This window comes from Lepisosteus oculatus, chromosome 3, assembly GCF_040954835.1.
Source record: "Lepisosteus oculatus isolate fLepOcu1 chromosome 3, fLepOcu1.hap2, whole genome shotgun sequence".
Lineage (NCBI taxonomy): Eukaryota > Metazoa > Chordata > Actinopteri > Semionotiformes > Lepisosteidae > Lepisosteus > Lepisosteus oculatus.
This window is the reverse complement of record NC_090698.1, coordinates 40,275,228-40,289,991: the sequence shown is the minus strand read 5'-3', so window position 1 is coordinate 40,289,991 and position 14,764 is coordinate 40,275,228. Positions and strand designations below refer to the sequence as shown.

Below are 14,764 nucleotides of genomic sequence, written 5' to 3'. Positions count from 1 at the left end.
TGTAATGTGAAGAGTGTATAATAACATATACCCGAAATCTGAAAATGAAAATATCAGTCTGCCATGCATTGAACGGATCAAGCCAGACATTTCAGAAAGTGTTGGCTGCATTTTATCGCCTCCTGAAATAAGAAATGTCATTAATAACCCAATTCAATTTAATCCGGGATATACAACCAGTTAATCTGCACAATTACTTGTCCTGGAGGCTTTGTATGAAGCACAAGGCTAAAACCTATGTTGATTGAAACTAACATATGCAAACAATTTACAACAGACAAAAACTATTCAACGCTGAATTTAAAACTACGTCTTCGCGTAGGTGTACAAATAAATGTGAAATGTTCCGTGTCAACACATTAACCTATTCAGATGTACATGACGATATGTTCTGGCTCATAACAAATGTCAAACGCGTTTTATTACGTTGTTGTGTGTCTTTTTAAAACAAATATGAATATAAATTGCGCACCATCTACAAAATAAATTATGTCAAGAAATACACGTACACGTTTAACGCATCACTGCTTGTTCCACATTTCATGAGGCCACTGAGGGGCAGACGTCATCATTTCTGGTGTATCCAAGGGTACAATTAATAAAAAAGCATGGTTAAAGGTAAATTAATTGTATTTTATTATAGTGTGACTAGCTATATTTGATAGGAAATTAAAACAAATAACTATAGCTAGCTCATATTTCACCATTGTAAAGTTATCGTGCGCGCTTTCTCATTGGACAATAATTAAATAACAATTTGCATGACAGTATGCATTTTGAAACAGCAACTCTCAAGTTTTCTTTTGTGCACCAACTTTATTGGCAAATAGGCTTAGTGCTATCTTGTGACCTTGGCTAAACTAGATTATACTGTATTAAAGTTTTACTATTTTATAACCCGAGTATTGGAAATAATGCAAATAGAAAGATACAACCTCCTTAACTTATTTAAAGTCCTAAGACCAAAATGTGAAGAAAACAGCGAAGTACAGAACACGCATGCCTCTCTCTGTCCTGGTAACCCTCGCAAGTCGAAGGTGATCGTTCTTCCTGTGAATCCGGAGATCTAAGTAATTCAGTGTACTGTAACCATAAGGCGCTACCCAAATTCACAAGTTCACAAATTCTTCCACAGCTCCAGCGAGAGCAGCTGGCCTACTCATTGTAATAATGTATGAAGCGTGTACGAATCTACTCAACACAGCTACACATGCTACAAAATAATATGTATTACAGACATCTACAGTATATACAGTACTGTATGTTTGGAAAATTACAGACCCTCGACACCGATAGAAAGCTGTTTTAAACTTCCCCTAGTCAGTGTTGATGAATGAGGTTAGCCTTACCTGTTTGAACTGTTCCTCGTAAGTCCATTCGTGGTGCTGTGATTGTCCCTGCTGTGACAGTCCACCGGGAGATTCAGACTGTCCCGGAGTGGGATACTGAGACTGTCCGACTCTGGACAGCGTATGCGCTGCGGCTGCCTTCGGTGACTGTCCCGGTGCTGCTTGTATCGGGTGGAGAGGCTGAAAGTGAGTCAAGTCCCCTTCCATGTCTTCATCCACGACACCTTCATCTTCCAGTTCATCTTCTTCTAGGTCCCGATCTTCATCTTCCATCCCGCGATCACCCTCCAGTTCATCGTCCATATCCGAGTCTTCAGCCGGGTCTGCCTGCCTCTGCACTGCATGGTGGGGCTGCGGTCGCTCTGCTGTGCTTGAAGCCGAGCAAGGATCAGGTAGTCCTGCGGCGAATGAGCCACGGACTGCTGCCTGGTAGTGACGGAAAGCTATGGCTTGCTGTTGTTGGATCTGTGTCTCCACCATGGATCTTATCTCTTTTTCCTTCTCTGCTTGCCGGAGCTTCTCTTCCAGCGCTAGTCGTGCTGCTTGCTGCCGCTGGAGATTTTCCATGACCGCCTCCAGCTTCATGCCGCCGCTGGGCTGATGAGACTGCGAGCCGGAGAAGTGGCTGTGAGCAGAGGCAGTAGATACCAACAGGGGAAGGGTGTTCGCTGAAGAGAAAGCAGCTTGCTAGACAGGGCGAAAAGACAAGAGATCAGATCTGAATCGAGGGTAGTTGAAGACTACCTTTAAGTGGCTTGTGGAAAAAAAAAGAAAAAAAACTAAAGAGTGGAAAAGCCCTTAAAGAAGAGCTCTGGAAGCAATGAATAGAGCGCCGGAAAAAGACATGCTCTAAACGGAAATATTTCACTATGGTCATTGTTGTCATTGTCTCGTTTTAGTCTTTTGTTTTTTCCTAAAACAACTGATAATCACATGATGAAATTATATCTGATTATGTCCGTGATATTTTCCCAACAGGTAGTGATTTTAGTAACTACATACTGTAGAGCCGCTTGACCTAAACTATTACGCTGATACCCTAATAGCTTCTTTAAAAACTTTTTTAGAAGTTTTGATATCGTCTTACACTCAGAAAACAGCATTAATAATGTTGTTTGTAGTGTGGCAATATGATTAATAAACAAGTAACATTTGGCATTTTTGCATTACAAGAATAATTGGCGTTTTTGTCAACGTACAGTGAATGTTGTTTAACGCCATGTGGTTCGTTTAATAAAGATCAATTAAATACATTCCAAACTTTAAAATATTAGGAGATATATTTGCGTATTTTACTTGAAACGATTTAAGCCGGTGTATGAAACTTTATCACGAGTATGCAAAAATACATAATATTGTAACACTCGATAGTCTACATTTTTATTTAATTCGTAATGAAGGTATAAAAGCATAAAATCTAAACAAAATGCTTACCAAAGCAGATTTTGTTGCAATGCTGGTGTTATCAACCATGCTTCTTCTGCCGGTGTCTGAAACGCAATATTAAATAGTATGATAGTTTTCCTTTCGGGGGGGAAAGTTAGATGCGAGTGTATTCCCTTTTGTACATTGAGACCAGTCGAATAAATTGTTTGCAATCTGAATATGTGGTGATTCTTGAAGCCCCGAAGGTTTTGGCAACAAGTGGTAGTCAAAGCCAGAATGACCTCTTCAGCGAGAGATCAGCCCTTCTGCTCACATTTGCTAACAACACGTCAATAGAGTGATAAATAGAGAGGGCAGGGTCTACTGACAGCCAGGGAAATACAGTTTAACAACCAGAAAGAGGGAGCTCGGATAGAAGAATACAGTATCCGATAGCTTAGTAATGACAGGGGAGGGTCTTGTTACTTTGAAATGTTCTATACGAAATTATTTTATGGAACCCCTGATCGAATTAATTTTAGATTAAGTAAGCATGCACAAATAAATTACGAAATTACAAACGAAAACGTAGGTGAGATTTTGATGAAAGTGTATTAGAGGTAAGGTAAATGCTTGCCAACATGTACAGTATACCGGCATATATTTAGTCAAGCAATCAATTTTACTAAATACTGGAGAATAATCTTATAACACCTATCACCTTCACAAGAGAAAATTAATTTAAACAGATTAATCAGATGTGACTGACTACTCGCAGGAGTATCAACTCGCATCGGACTGGTCATAATTATTAATATAAGAGTTCACAAAGTTTTCTTCAGCTAATTTAGCAAACCTTACAGACAATCACCAAAGCACTAACTCATAAAAACAAATAAATACACTACATCAATACTCATCAGTCTCCAAACTAACTAAAACTAAAACCTTTAGTACATGGAAGGACTTTCTTATAATTTTGTTTTTACACTGAACTGAATCCCGAGGGTCTTGATCAAGTGAATAATGTTCCTTTTCCTTTCTTTTTGTATGTACAGTTGTTCCAAGGAATTCCAAGGAATTATTTGAGGATAAGAACATTTGTTCCTTTACAAATAAATTGTGCCCTTTTGTATGTCTCAGTGTAATGAAAACAACAATATTACAGTTCAGAATTTGTATGATGAAGATTCCAAAGACCTGCTGTGCAAGTAGTGATTTTACTATAGACACTAAACTGTTCATAGTATGATGCTGCTTTATATTGTTTTTGTGAAGAGAAAAATCCAACACCTGACCATTAAGCTATTTTGTGAAGTATGCATTAATACATGAGGAAAGTTAACCTCTTCCCTCTAGAGTAGGGGTTTCGGAGAGCTACCATCCTACAGATTACAGTATATATATCATACTTAAATTAGCAATTTGTAAATTTGTAAAGACTTAGAGTGAGGTTTCTTCCATTTAGTAAGCTAGCTGGCTACAGGAATGGCCAACAGTCGTCCTTGAGCCATATACTGTACTACAAAGTTGGCAGTTTCATTTAAAATGATCCTTAAAATACTTACTGGGACACGTCAGCTGTTTAAGTGGTCAAAACTAAAAAGTTTGAAGCATTTATAAATTGATGTTTTAACAGTGATCTATAATTGCTGAATTTAAGCTCTTCAGGATATGTTTTTGTCTGATTAGTGCAAAATCAAGTCAAAATTAATGTACATTAGAAAACTGTAAGAGTTTTCACTTGTGCAACTCACAGTGAAAGAAACGGAGTATCAGTTATGTTTTTGGTAAAATTCCAGTTCCTCTCTTATGATCCATTTTGTGTGCAAAGTACTGTATAATTAAAAGTATTACTATAGAAAACCCACAAAAGTCTAAATGATAAATTATAATATATAAACCATTGATTAAGTCTATGCCGTCTTTCATCACTGTCAGACTCTCAGATCATACTTGTAATAAATTCCCATTTGAAACAGTTATCATAAAATGGGTGACAAATACCAGGGGAATCTAACCCTCATTCAGGCAACTTGATTATTGCTGGCTGTATGATTGGTGATTTCTCAAAAAGGAACCAATTTCATTTGGATGTTGTGGGAGTGTGCTACTGCAGGTAAGGGAATATTTTACCTGCTGTTGTTCACCGCAGCCTAAACAAACCTGGTGTGTGAATAAAGCATCAATGCAGCTGTGTCTTAATGAGTAAAGCACAACAAACATGGGTGACTGCTACAGGAATGATTTCTTCAATGTTGACATATCATCAATACTAATAGTATTTTTTTCAGGTCCACAGAAATTTAGTGGTGCTGTGTGCTATTTATTATTCCACCCGTTTGAAACTAGACATAAACAAAACTGCAACACAGACACCAGGGCCCTGCCATATGGAAACTAAATAATTAACAGAGTTTTAAATCATCACTGAATGCCTCATATGCTTTATACATTTAGTGTAATTTGTTTTGGTCTTATTTCTTTGTATGATAGTGTAGTATAACAGTTTACCTTACATCCCTTTTTAGTGGCTACATACCTCTTGCTGAAAAAGAAATAAAGAGAACTATATAGAGAGACATAAAAGTAACACCAGCATAAAAGCAGATTTCTGTTATCAATGTGAGATCACTATTTTTTATATGATTACAAATATTTTTAAAAAGGTTCTGCTAGTATTTCCAGTTGTTTCAGAGGTTTTTTGATGCCCTGTAAATCAATTGTTACTTTGAAAAGTTTTCAAAATGCACAAACCTTATTCCTGTATATTGAAGAAGCAGAAGGAAAGCAAGGCGAGAGACATCAGGTAGAACATCCATTACGTCAGTCACAAGATATTACTAGATTAAATTTATTACTAGATGGTTTCATTGTAAATACCTCCAAACAAGCTGGTGACCTCATACGCAACACCTGCATACAAAACCATAATCTCCAAAAGTAAATCCTGCAGCACATTAAACAAAATTAAAGATTTTCAATGAGGTAATAAATTCATATGCTATTTATTAGCCATGTAACAAGGTTAAAAGTTACATAATGAAAGCAATCTTAACACATCTAAGGATGTGAATTACCACGGCCATAAAATGAATGGAAGTAAGGGTAATAAAAAGTGATTTGATATGATAAGTAAAAAGCTGATATCTCTTAGCATTTATATCACACAAGAAGGAACATCATGGGGCTGTAATTTCAGTTCTAGAATTGGTGAAAGTCAAAGTAAAAATAAGACTGAAAGAAAAAGAAAAATGTTTTCTTTAAATAAATGAAAGACCTTGACTTTGGAACAGTCTACCAAATTGTCAGTATGATTAATGAAAAAAGGGAAGAACTTGTGAAATGAAAAGACAGAAATTAATCAAGACAGACATGCATTCTCAATTAGTTATGCTAGAACACTGTGAAAAACAAAAATGTTATGGTCTTGCTATTAAGAAACCATAAGGTTTTATATCAATTTTATATGAAATAAAAGTCAGTGATCATCAAGCACATATGCAAGGATGCATTGTGAAAGATATGATTGACATGGATCAAAGAAGACTGCTTTTTGAGACTCAAAAGAAGGATGTGAATTCTCAAAAAACAGTTTGTGCACCTCGAGTCAAAAACTGGGATGCTCCCACTTGACCAGTACTTGCTTGGTTCTTCCAGACAGTGAAATGATTCCTTTGAGGAGCCTTGAGGAAAAAAGGAAATCAGGCTTTCTGATGTTTGGGATTATAGATACAGTGCTCCCCAACTTGTATAAATCTGACATTATCTAAAAACATCCTTCGCAGTTTTGTACAACTTAATATTATGTGCATGAGTAATATCTTCTTTTATATGTCATGTCATGAATACTGTATGTCCTGTTATGAAAAGTGTTCTGTGATGCTTAAGGCTTACGTTCTGCTCTTATTATTAAAGTATGGTATAGTACTGTATATTGTAACAACAACGACAACAACAACAACAACAACAACAACAACACTGTAATAGTGTAATAGAGTAATTTGTATTGTTTGTATTGATAACACTTGTAAATAATGTTGTATTTCTACAGTAGAGTAACTGTTACAGCAAGCAACAAGATACATCCTGAACGAGATGATAGACCAATGCAAAGGCAAAGCACATTACAACCACTATCCCTTTTCAAATTTCTAATTGTGATTAAACAGATTTTCTATGGAAGTTTATGAAGTCCTAACACAGCTCTTGCAACAGTTAATGAGAGGTTTTATCTCCTTGTGAGGACCATCAATCGGTCATCTGCAACCATGAGTCATGGTTGAAGACCATCATGACAGTTACACATCTGACCATCTGAAGTTACAGGTCCCAAATTAAAGTCTATGTTTTTGTTGTTATGATAAGCTTAAATGTCAAATCCTGTTCTCACTTTCATCCAGGAATTCATAAGGATTTTCAATTCCTTAATATTCTTTTTGCAGAGAACTTTCAGTTTTCAGAGAAAGTTCAGTTGTGCTAGCATCCCCAGTTTGAAGCTGAAAACTGACATTTTAAAGCTGAAATTCTGAACTGAAATTATTATTGCCACAATCAACTTTTGAAGAAACTGTCATTTTTAAATTCAGTATCTGGAGAGCCATCAGAGATCAAGTTATTGAAAAACATGGGCTGATTTTGCAATACTCCAGCAAAGACGGCAGGTTTTATTATTACAGGAATCAAAACGCTTACCCTAATCTTCCATGTTAGTAAATACGAGTAAATATTTTAATCTGTTTTATTTCTGAAGGATCTTATATTCTTCAATAAATAATAGATGACTCTTTTTTTCCTTGATGACACTAGTCATTCATGTCTCAGGAAAACAACATGGCAATAACAGGGAATTGTAACTTCTGCTTTGAGAACAATTGCATAGAATGTTAAATTTAATGCACAGTGTATTAATTCTTTCTTGTGTTCATGCGTATAATACTCTTAATTTTAAGACGATGGTTTTCTAAAGGACAATCTTTTATACTTACAGTATTCAACAATAGCAAAGTCACATTGTTTCCTTGACATAACCATTGTTATCCATTTTGATACATATCAAATACAGTAATCGATTCTGGTTTTAATAATTTGCCTATATAGTAATGCATTTTTATAGACGTTATTTTATTCCACTTGAAGCATGTAAATAATACAAGAAAGCAAACAAACCAATGTCCTCTAAATTCAAGCCAGGAAATTCATCTAGTTACCGTATTTCTCCACTGTCCCTTATCCAATTTTGTAAATGGGTTGTTCCTCTGGGGGCAGGCAATTTTGTCTCTCCTTGCTTTGGAGGTTTTCCCTTCAAGGAACCTTATCTGTGTGAGGATCCATCCAGGACACAGGAACCTATAGGCAAAACCTCCTAATCTAATGTGAGCACACGTTGCTGCAACATCGCAAATCAATCATTAGATCCTGCTAATTTTCTGTGATAATTGTATGTCCTTTCAAGCAACAAATTATTTTTGTGTATGTAAGGAGGATGAAGGGCTTATGAAACTGTTGTTATTTAACTATTTTCCATATCATTGCTCAGCTGTACCAGTTCACCATACAGTGGACAAATATAATGGCTCTGAGCCTGCAACTTTAATATAGAATTGTCACCTTAACTATAAGCCGCCAGAAAATCTCACTGCCATGTAAAGACAAAGATCATTATTGTTGACTAGTCATAAAAAATGTCTCAAGCAGTTACACGGTGCTAATTCACTGAGTGGTATAATCCTCACTTTACTGTAACATTTCTGAACTTCCCATCTTTAAAAGCAGTGTAGTCACAAAGAAATGACCTATTAACTGCTGACCCCAATAACTCACATTTAAAGATCTGGTGTTTTTTATATTGGAACAGTGCAATGGGAGCATTAATCAATCCCTACTAATAATCCTCTTGAATTATATGTACAAGTGGCACAAATTCAGATCTTAAAGAATTACTTAAGTGAGACTTGAGTTTAATTGTTTTGTTGAATAATTATTTAAGGAACTTGAGAAAGCTTTTCACAAGTCCACAAAAGAAAACACTATTTAAGTTTCATGGATTTAGACATAGTGCCACCAGGTGGTCATGGTTAAAAGACAAGAAGACATTTCTGCTTTACTGTATCTGAAATGCTTACTAAAAAAGACTCAATTGTAAAAATATTTTCTTTCTGTTGCAAATATATTTATTTTCGCTTCTCTTGCACACTCTAAAACTATATTCTAGATGCAAGAAACACTTAATAAATCAGACATATATACAGTACAGTAAAACCAAATCAAAACTGCCAAGTAAATGATAGGCAATGATAGGAGCCTTCTTCAGTTTATCCAAATGTACTTGTACAGTATATAAATATACTGGGCCCTCTTACCACAATGTTAGTTTGTTTTAAATTCTATACAGGCATTAAACTGAAAACTTTTCTAAAATGCTCAGCAGCAGTACACACACTATGCAGCCTTTGTAGGATTCATTAAGACACCATTGCAATTAGACTGATACCATAATTTCTTACAATTATCTGTTATAAGCAAATGTAGGGTTAACAATAAAGAAGGAAGAGTAATAGTAAAGACGGAAGAGAATAAATAACAATAAAGAAGGATGAGTATTGTACTCTCCCCTATATACTTTATATATGTGCTATTATTATATTACTAAATAGCATTTAAATCTAGAGAATGTGAGATGATATCCATGTCAGACATATTTTATCTCCATTGAGTTATGCTGAATATTTGATTAAATAAACTCAATTTACAGAATGGGTAATACTATAAATTAATCATCTCTGCTTTTGCTCACAGAATAAATATGACTCAATTAAAAATAAAAAAATGTGACCAATCAAACATCAAAATCTATTTTTTTTAATTTATTTTGAAATCATTCTATGCCTTTTGTCTGTAGTGTTAATTTCAAATTATTTTCTTTATGAAAAGCTTTAAAATAAAAATGTTCCATTGTGTTCTGGATATGTTGCCCATTAAAGGAAAGGAAATTCCCCAGTGCTATAGATTGTGCATTTGTTATAATTGTGTTTCAGTTAAAAAAAATCAAAATACACATAAATGAAAAGAACTGGAATACTTTTCAAAATGTCCGTGAATGCACCAAACTCGTTCCAAACGCGGCCCGATACTGGGGATTTTTTCTCCATCACACAGGTGGCCTCCATGTCCCACCTCAATCACCTTATCTCAAATGTTCAGGGACTGACAATACAGGAACTGCCTTCAGTCTCCACACCTATCAGTCTTTGCCACCCTGTCATGAGGCTGCATTGAGAGACCCTGTGCTGAGATGTTATTGTTTTTCCAGATTATGAGGGTTAGGGTTAGAGGGGAAAGGGGTATGGGTGGATTTTGTTGAGACCACTCATTTCATTTCACCAGTGACTCGCTTTGCTTAAGTTATATTAGCCAGGCAGGTACCAAGTTTCAATCTCTTTCCTAATTAATTATCCAGTCTTCTCTAAATAGGGTCAGCTCCTTGAAAGAGCATCCTGTCTGCATCTTAAGAGGTCACTCATATTTCTTCAGTCCTTCTGTTTGATAAGTAGGATTCAGCAGGGATGATTGTTAAGAATTCCTAAATTAGTCAGACCTGTTCTGAAACTCTGACACATTCCACAAGTAGATTTTATTATGCCGGGATCTTTCTTCTTCTCATTCTTCAGGTATAATATCTCTCCAGTGACTACCTTTGACCCATAAAAACCTTTACAACTTTAAATGTTCTCATCCCATATGAAGTTAAGCAAATTCTTATTTCTCTGTAACACTCCCGATCTTCTATGATTCCATAAGGGTCTTGCAAAGAGAAGGTCAAAAGGTTGCAGTAGAACTGGGTGAAGTCCCTCTTTTAAAAGCTACAATATCTCCTAAGGGTGTAGCTGGGTTTTACAGCATGGGTGGGCCTTGAGTAACACTACACAGGCAAGTTTAACCTTGCAGTCTTACATCATAGTCTTTGTTATTGTACAGAACTCCAAACCACAAATTTATAGTTAGATTAAAAAATATATATTTCTGATGCTGTCTCCATATTGTCTAATTAAACATTATGACTGATAGATATCACTTCTTTATGCATTAGGTAGGAAGAGGGTAAATTCTTCAATGAATGGCAAGAGCTTTCCTGGTGTGGTACTGTATTCCAGAGATAACTCAGAATAATTTTAGGTTACTTTAAATTTTACATTTTAATTGATTTTTTTTATTATTTTACATATCTTTTACTTTGACTGTGTAGAGAGAACATGCTCTCCTTGTCATCGCCAGAACTCAGCTACTTTCTGTCTCTGCCCTATAGGACCCAAACGAAAACTTGTATTCAAACCTTATGACCCTTTTGTGAAATGAACAATGATGTACCGAGACAGTACGTCATTTAATAAACTAATAACAGCCTGAGGCATTCACTTTAAAGAAAGGTCTCATAGGACTATAATTTAGGTGTGATATGCCATTTTCTATTCTGAATAACCTGATGCTGACAGGAGCGGTTAGCTCTGGACTCAAAACTAGATGGTTGTGAGTTAACAAACCAGATGGGTCACTGCTGTTCATACCCTTTCACTACTTAAAGTACTGTACCTCTCTCTCCTTTCTCTAGTAAATGAGCTGTCTAAATGAGCACAGATATACAGTTTCTTCCGATACATACAGTATGTCCCCCAGAAATTAATGACTATAAACCATTGTGTACGGTGACACTGTATTAAACTGGCAAAAGCGTAATACAGTACATGCAGATGAAAACTGAGGAGCATTTTTACTCATTCTGCATTACATAAAAATTGAGGTGCTTTTATGTATACATTAAGTAGTGAATAGTAGTAACTATTTAACTAAACTATCTTGTCTCTTTACTTTAAAAGACAAAAGAACTGCTGATGGTTAAAGTTATTTAGGAAAAGTTTATTGCACGCCTCCTACAGTAGGTAGAAATATTTAAGGTAGACGCTACTGCAAATGCAGACGTTCTAGCGATACCCAAACGTTAAATGCAATGGGTGAGATCAAAGGTGCGGTTGGGAAATCAATGTGACTAATTCATGTGTTAAAGCTCCTTAATGCAATGTGGATTCAGGGTTGGAGAATTTTACATTCATCGATTGGAACCATAACGTGTAGTAAAAACTTAAAAACAGGAACAATCTCAAACGCGATACCATTGTTGCAGCATACAGTACTGGGTATGTATTCAAATTCTATCATGGATGGTATGTATAACTAATTGTAGAGCTCCACAGTACCTAATAATGATTTTTTAAATAGCTAACGTTACAAGCACACTACAAGTTAAAAAAATAAACGTAACAGTATTAGGAAAATAGAATGTAATGGTGCCATCTAGTGGCAAATTTAATGTTATCACTCACCCCATTTGCTCTATTGACAAGGGCTTCTATTTTATTCTTCTCGAGAGGTGCTGTAACTGCCTTTCATTTCAACTTAGGTCTTACTGGACAGTTCCATACTGTACATATTTTTTAAACATAGCATTTAACTACATAAGCTACCCATTTTGCCATAAAAAAGCAGGAGTGCAGGAACAAGGGTGAACAGCTCAGTTCTAGGTTATCAAGTACCAGTAATAATAATAATAATAATAATAAACTTTATTTTATATAGCGCATTTAAAGGTGGCTTCTCAAAGCGCTTTACAGGATGACAATAACAATAAATAAGAAGACTACAACAATAAATAAGAAAATTTCACAAGACAGGACACAATTATAATTACAACAATACAACAATAACAATAGAGGAGACCGTGGAAGATGGTATTAAGAAGAGCAGAGGGGTGAAGAATGGAACCAGTTAAGTAAAGGCTTTTCTGAAAAGGAGGGTTTTGAGTCTGGATTTGAAGGAGTTTAGAGAAGGTGACTCTCTAATATCCTTGGGCAAGGAGTTCCAGAGCTTGGGGGCATAGCAGGAGAAGGCCCTGTCGCCCATACAATGTAGACGGGCTTGGGGGACGGTAAGGAGGGCAGAATTTGAAGAGCGGAGGTTGCGAGGTGGGGAGTAGGGCGATAAAAGTTCAGACAGGTATTGAGGTGCCAAGCCATGTAAAGCCTTGTAGGTGAGCATGAGGATTTTAAAGTCTACGCGGAATTTGACCGGAAGCCAGTGCAAGGACTCCAGGATAGGAGTAATGTGAACACTTGCACTAGATCTGGTCAGGATTCTGGCTGCTGAATTTTGGACATACTGCAGCTTGTTCAGAGTAGATTTAGATACCCCAGGGAGCAGAGCATTGCAGTAGTCAATTCGAGAGAATACAAATATGTTGATCAGCTTTTCAGCCACAGTTAATGATAGCATAGGGCGTAGTCTTGCGATATTTCTAAGGTGAAAAAAAGATGTTTTGACAGTATGCTGTACATGTGGGTCGAATGTTAAGCCAGAATCGAATATAACCCCAAGGTTTTTCAATTTTGATTGGAGCTCAAGTACAGAGCCATCTACAGACAGGGTTACAGGACTGGCTTTACGAAGTTGGTGGGGGGTACCAATAAGCATGACTTCAGTCTTGTCACAGTTAAGATGAAGGAAGTTTTGAGTCATCCAAATTTTTATGTCAGAGATGCAATTAGATAGAATAGAGACAGCCACATCAGTGTCGGGTTTGGTATGGATGTATATTTGAGTATCGTCAGCGTAAAAATGAAAGCTGAGGCCATGTGATCTTAAAAGCTGACCAAGTGGGAACATGTAAATGCTGAAGAGCAAGGGGCCCAGTATTGAGCCCTGAGGGACACCAGACTTGACAAGACCAATTTCAGACCTGTACCCATTGTACAGTAGCAATCAACTGCTATAGACTATCTCCCAGAAGCTTCTTGCTGAAGTACAGTAGGTTTGTGTTTGTGTCTCTTTTCAGGATGAGTAAATTATCAGTAGCCACTTCATTAAAATAATAATAGGGAAAACTCTTCCCTGTGAAATAATGATTTCTGAGTCCTCATTTTTAAACTTGATCTTTAGGTTTACTTGTATAAAATGGCATTTCTATAGATTTTATTATGTACAGTATATTATTTTTTCTTGTTTTTATTATTTTTTATTATTTTTTATATAATTTTCAAATAAATACAACCCAGTCTTTGCTTTGCTGTTGTCACCGATCCCCTTTCATATTCATCTGGGTGTCAGAAAAAGATTAATGCTCATAGTACGACAGTTGGTCAGTTTAAACTTAATCCCATGGTCAAGTTTATTGCTTTCCCTAGTCTGATGCTTTCTGTTCAAATGAATATCTCCCCCAAAGATATCTTATTTATCTTTATGAGATAAAGAGATACTTACAGTACTACATTTGTTCTTTATTTTCGCATATAGAATTATTCCTTCTTTTGTTTGGAACAATATGCACCTACATATTTTAAAATTACTCCAGGAAAGATCTAGATTGATAGGGGACCTTGATTTTCAGTTTTACTTTTGGTGCATCTAGCATTTGTGAAATTATCCACTGGCATACATCTGTCTTGCTAATATGTACAGTAATCTGATGTGACTGACAAATATTCCATGATACCTACCGTCATTTGCCAGTACAGAGCATTGATAAAGATTCATTAATGAGCCACTCTTTTTAATAAACAAATTTGATTTCTGGAAATGGAAAAGCATGAAATACGAAGACCTGTTTATTATGAATGTCACATGCGTAAGATACCGGAGGTCTCAGCAAAGGAGATTGGACCCTCTGTGGTGCTTAATAAAAGATGTTATAGAGAGAGATTAAGCAGAGAGCAGAAGAGAGCGTAGCCATGATTCGCGGTCAAAAGGAAACGTGAGTCTAGCAGCCGGGATTTCTCCTGAAGACGAAGCAAGGAAGGTGAAGGCGAAGGTTAGCAAAGGGATCGCTGTGAGGATTAACTCCATACCGAGCGAGGAGGTTGTATGTGATTAGTGGAAGCCGTGACAATACCCCCCACTGGGTGGCTGCTGACGCCCTAACTGGGTGATCTGGGAAAGTGTGATGAAAGTCCTGAATGAGGCTCGGGTCCAAAATATATTTTTTGGGAACGCAAGATTGTTCCTCG

At 36.3% G+C, this 14,764-nt stretch overlaps 1 protein-coding gene across 2 annotated transcripts in view; it reads right to left on the bottom strand.

The window, feature by feature from the left end:
* arid3c (AT rich interactive domain 3C (BRIGHT-like)) overlaps positions 1-14,764 on the bottom strand; it is a 176,424-nt gene that overhangs the window by 132,488 nt on the left and 29,172 nt on the right. The window contains exons 3-4 of one of the 2 annotated variants that reach the window (XM_069187159.1): positions 2,784-2,839; positions 1,350-2,036 (exon numbers count right to left, since the gene is read on the bottom strand). In XM_069187159.1, coding sequence (XP_069043260.1) covers positions 1,350-2,036; positions 2,784-2,822 — 726 coding nt within the window. In that variant the 5' untranslated portion in view covers positions 2,823-2,839. Of the gene's footprint in view, positions 1-1,349; positions 2,037-2,783; positions 3,048-14,764 lie in introns of those variants that run through there. The other variant, XM_069187158.1, reaches the window with a different exon arrangement.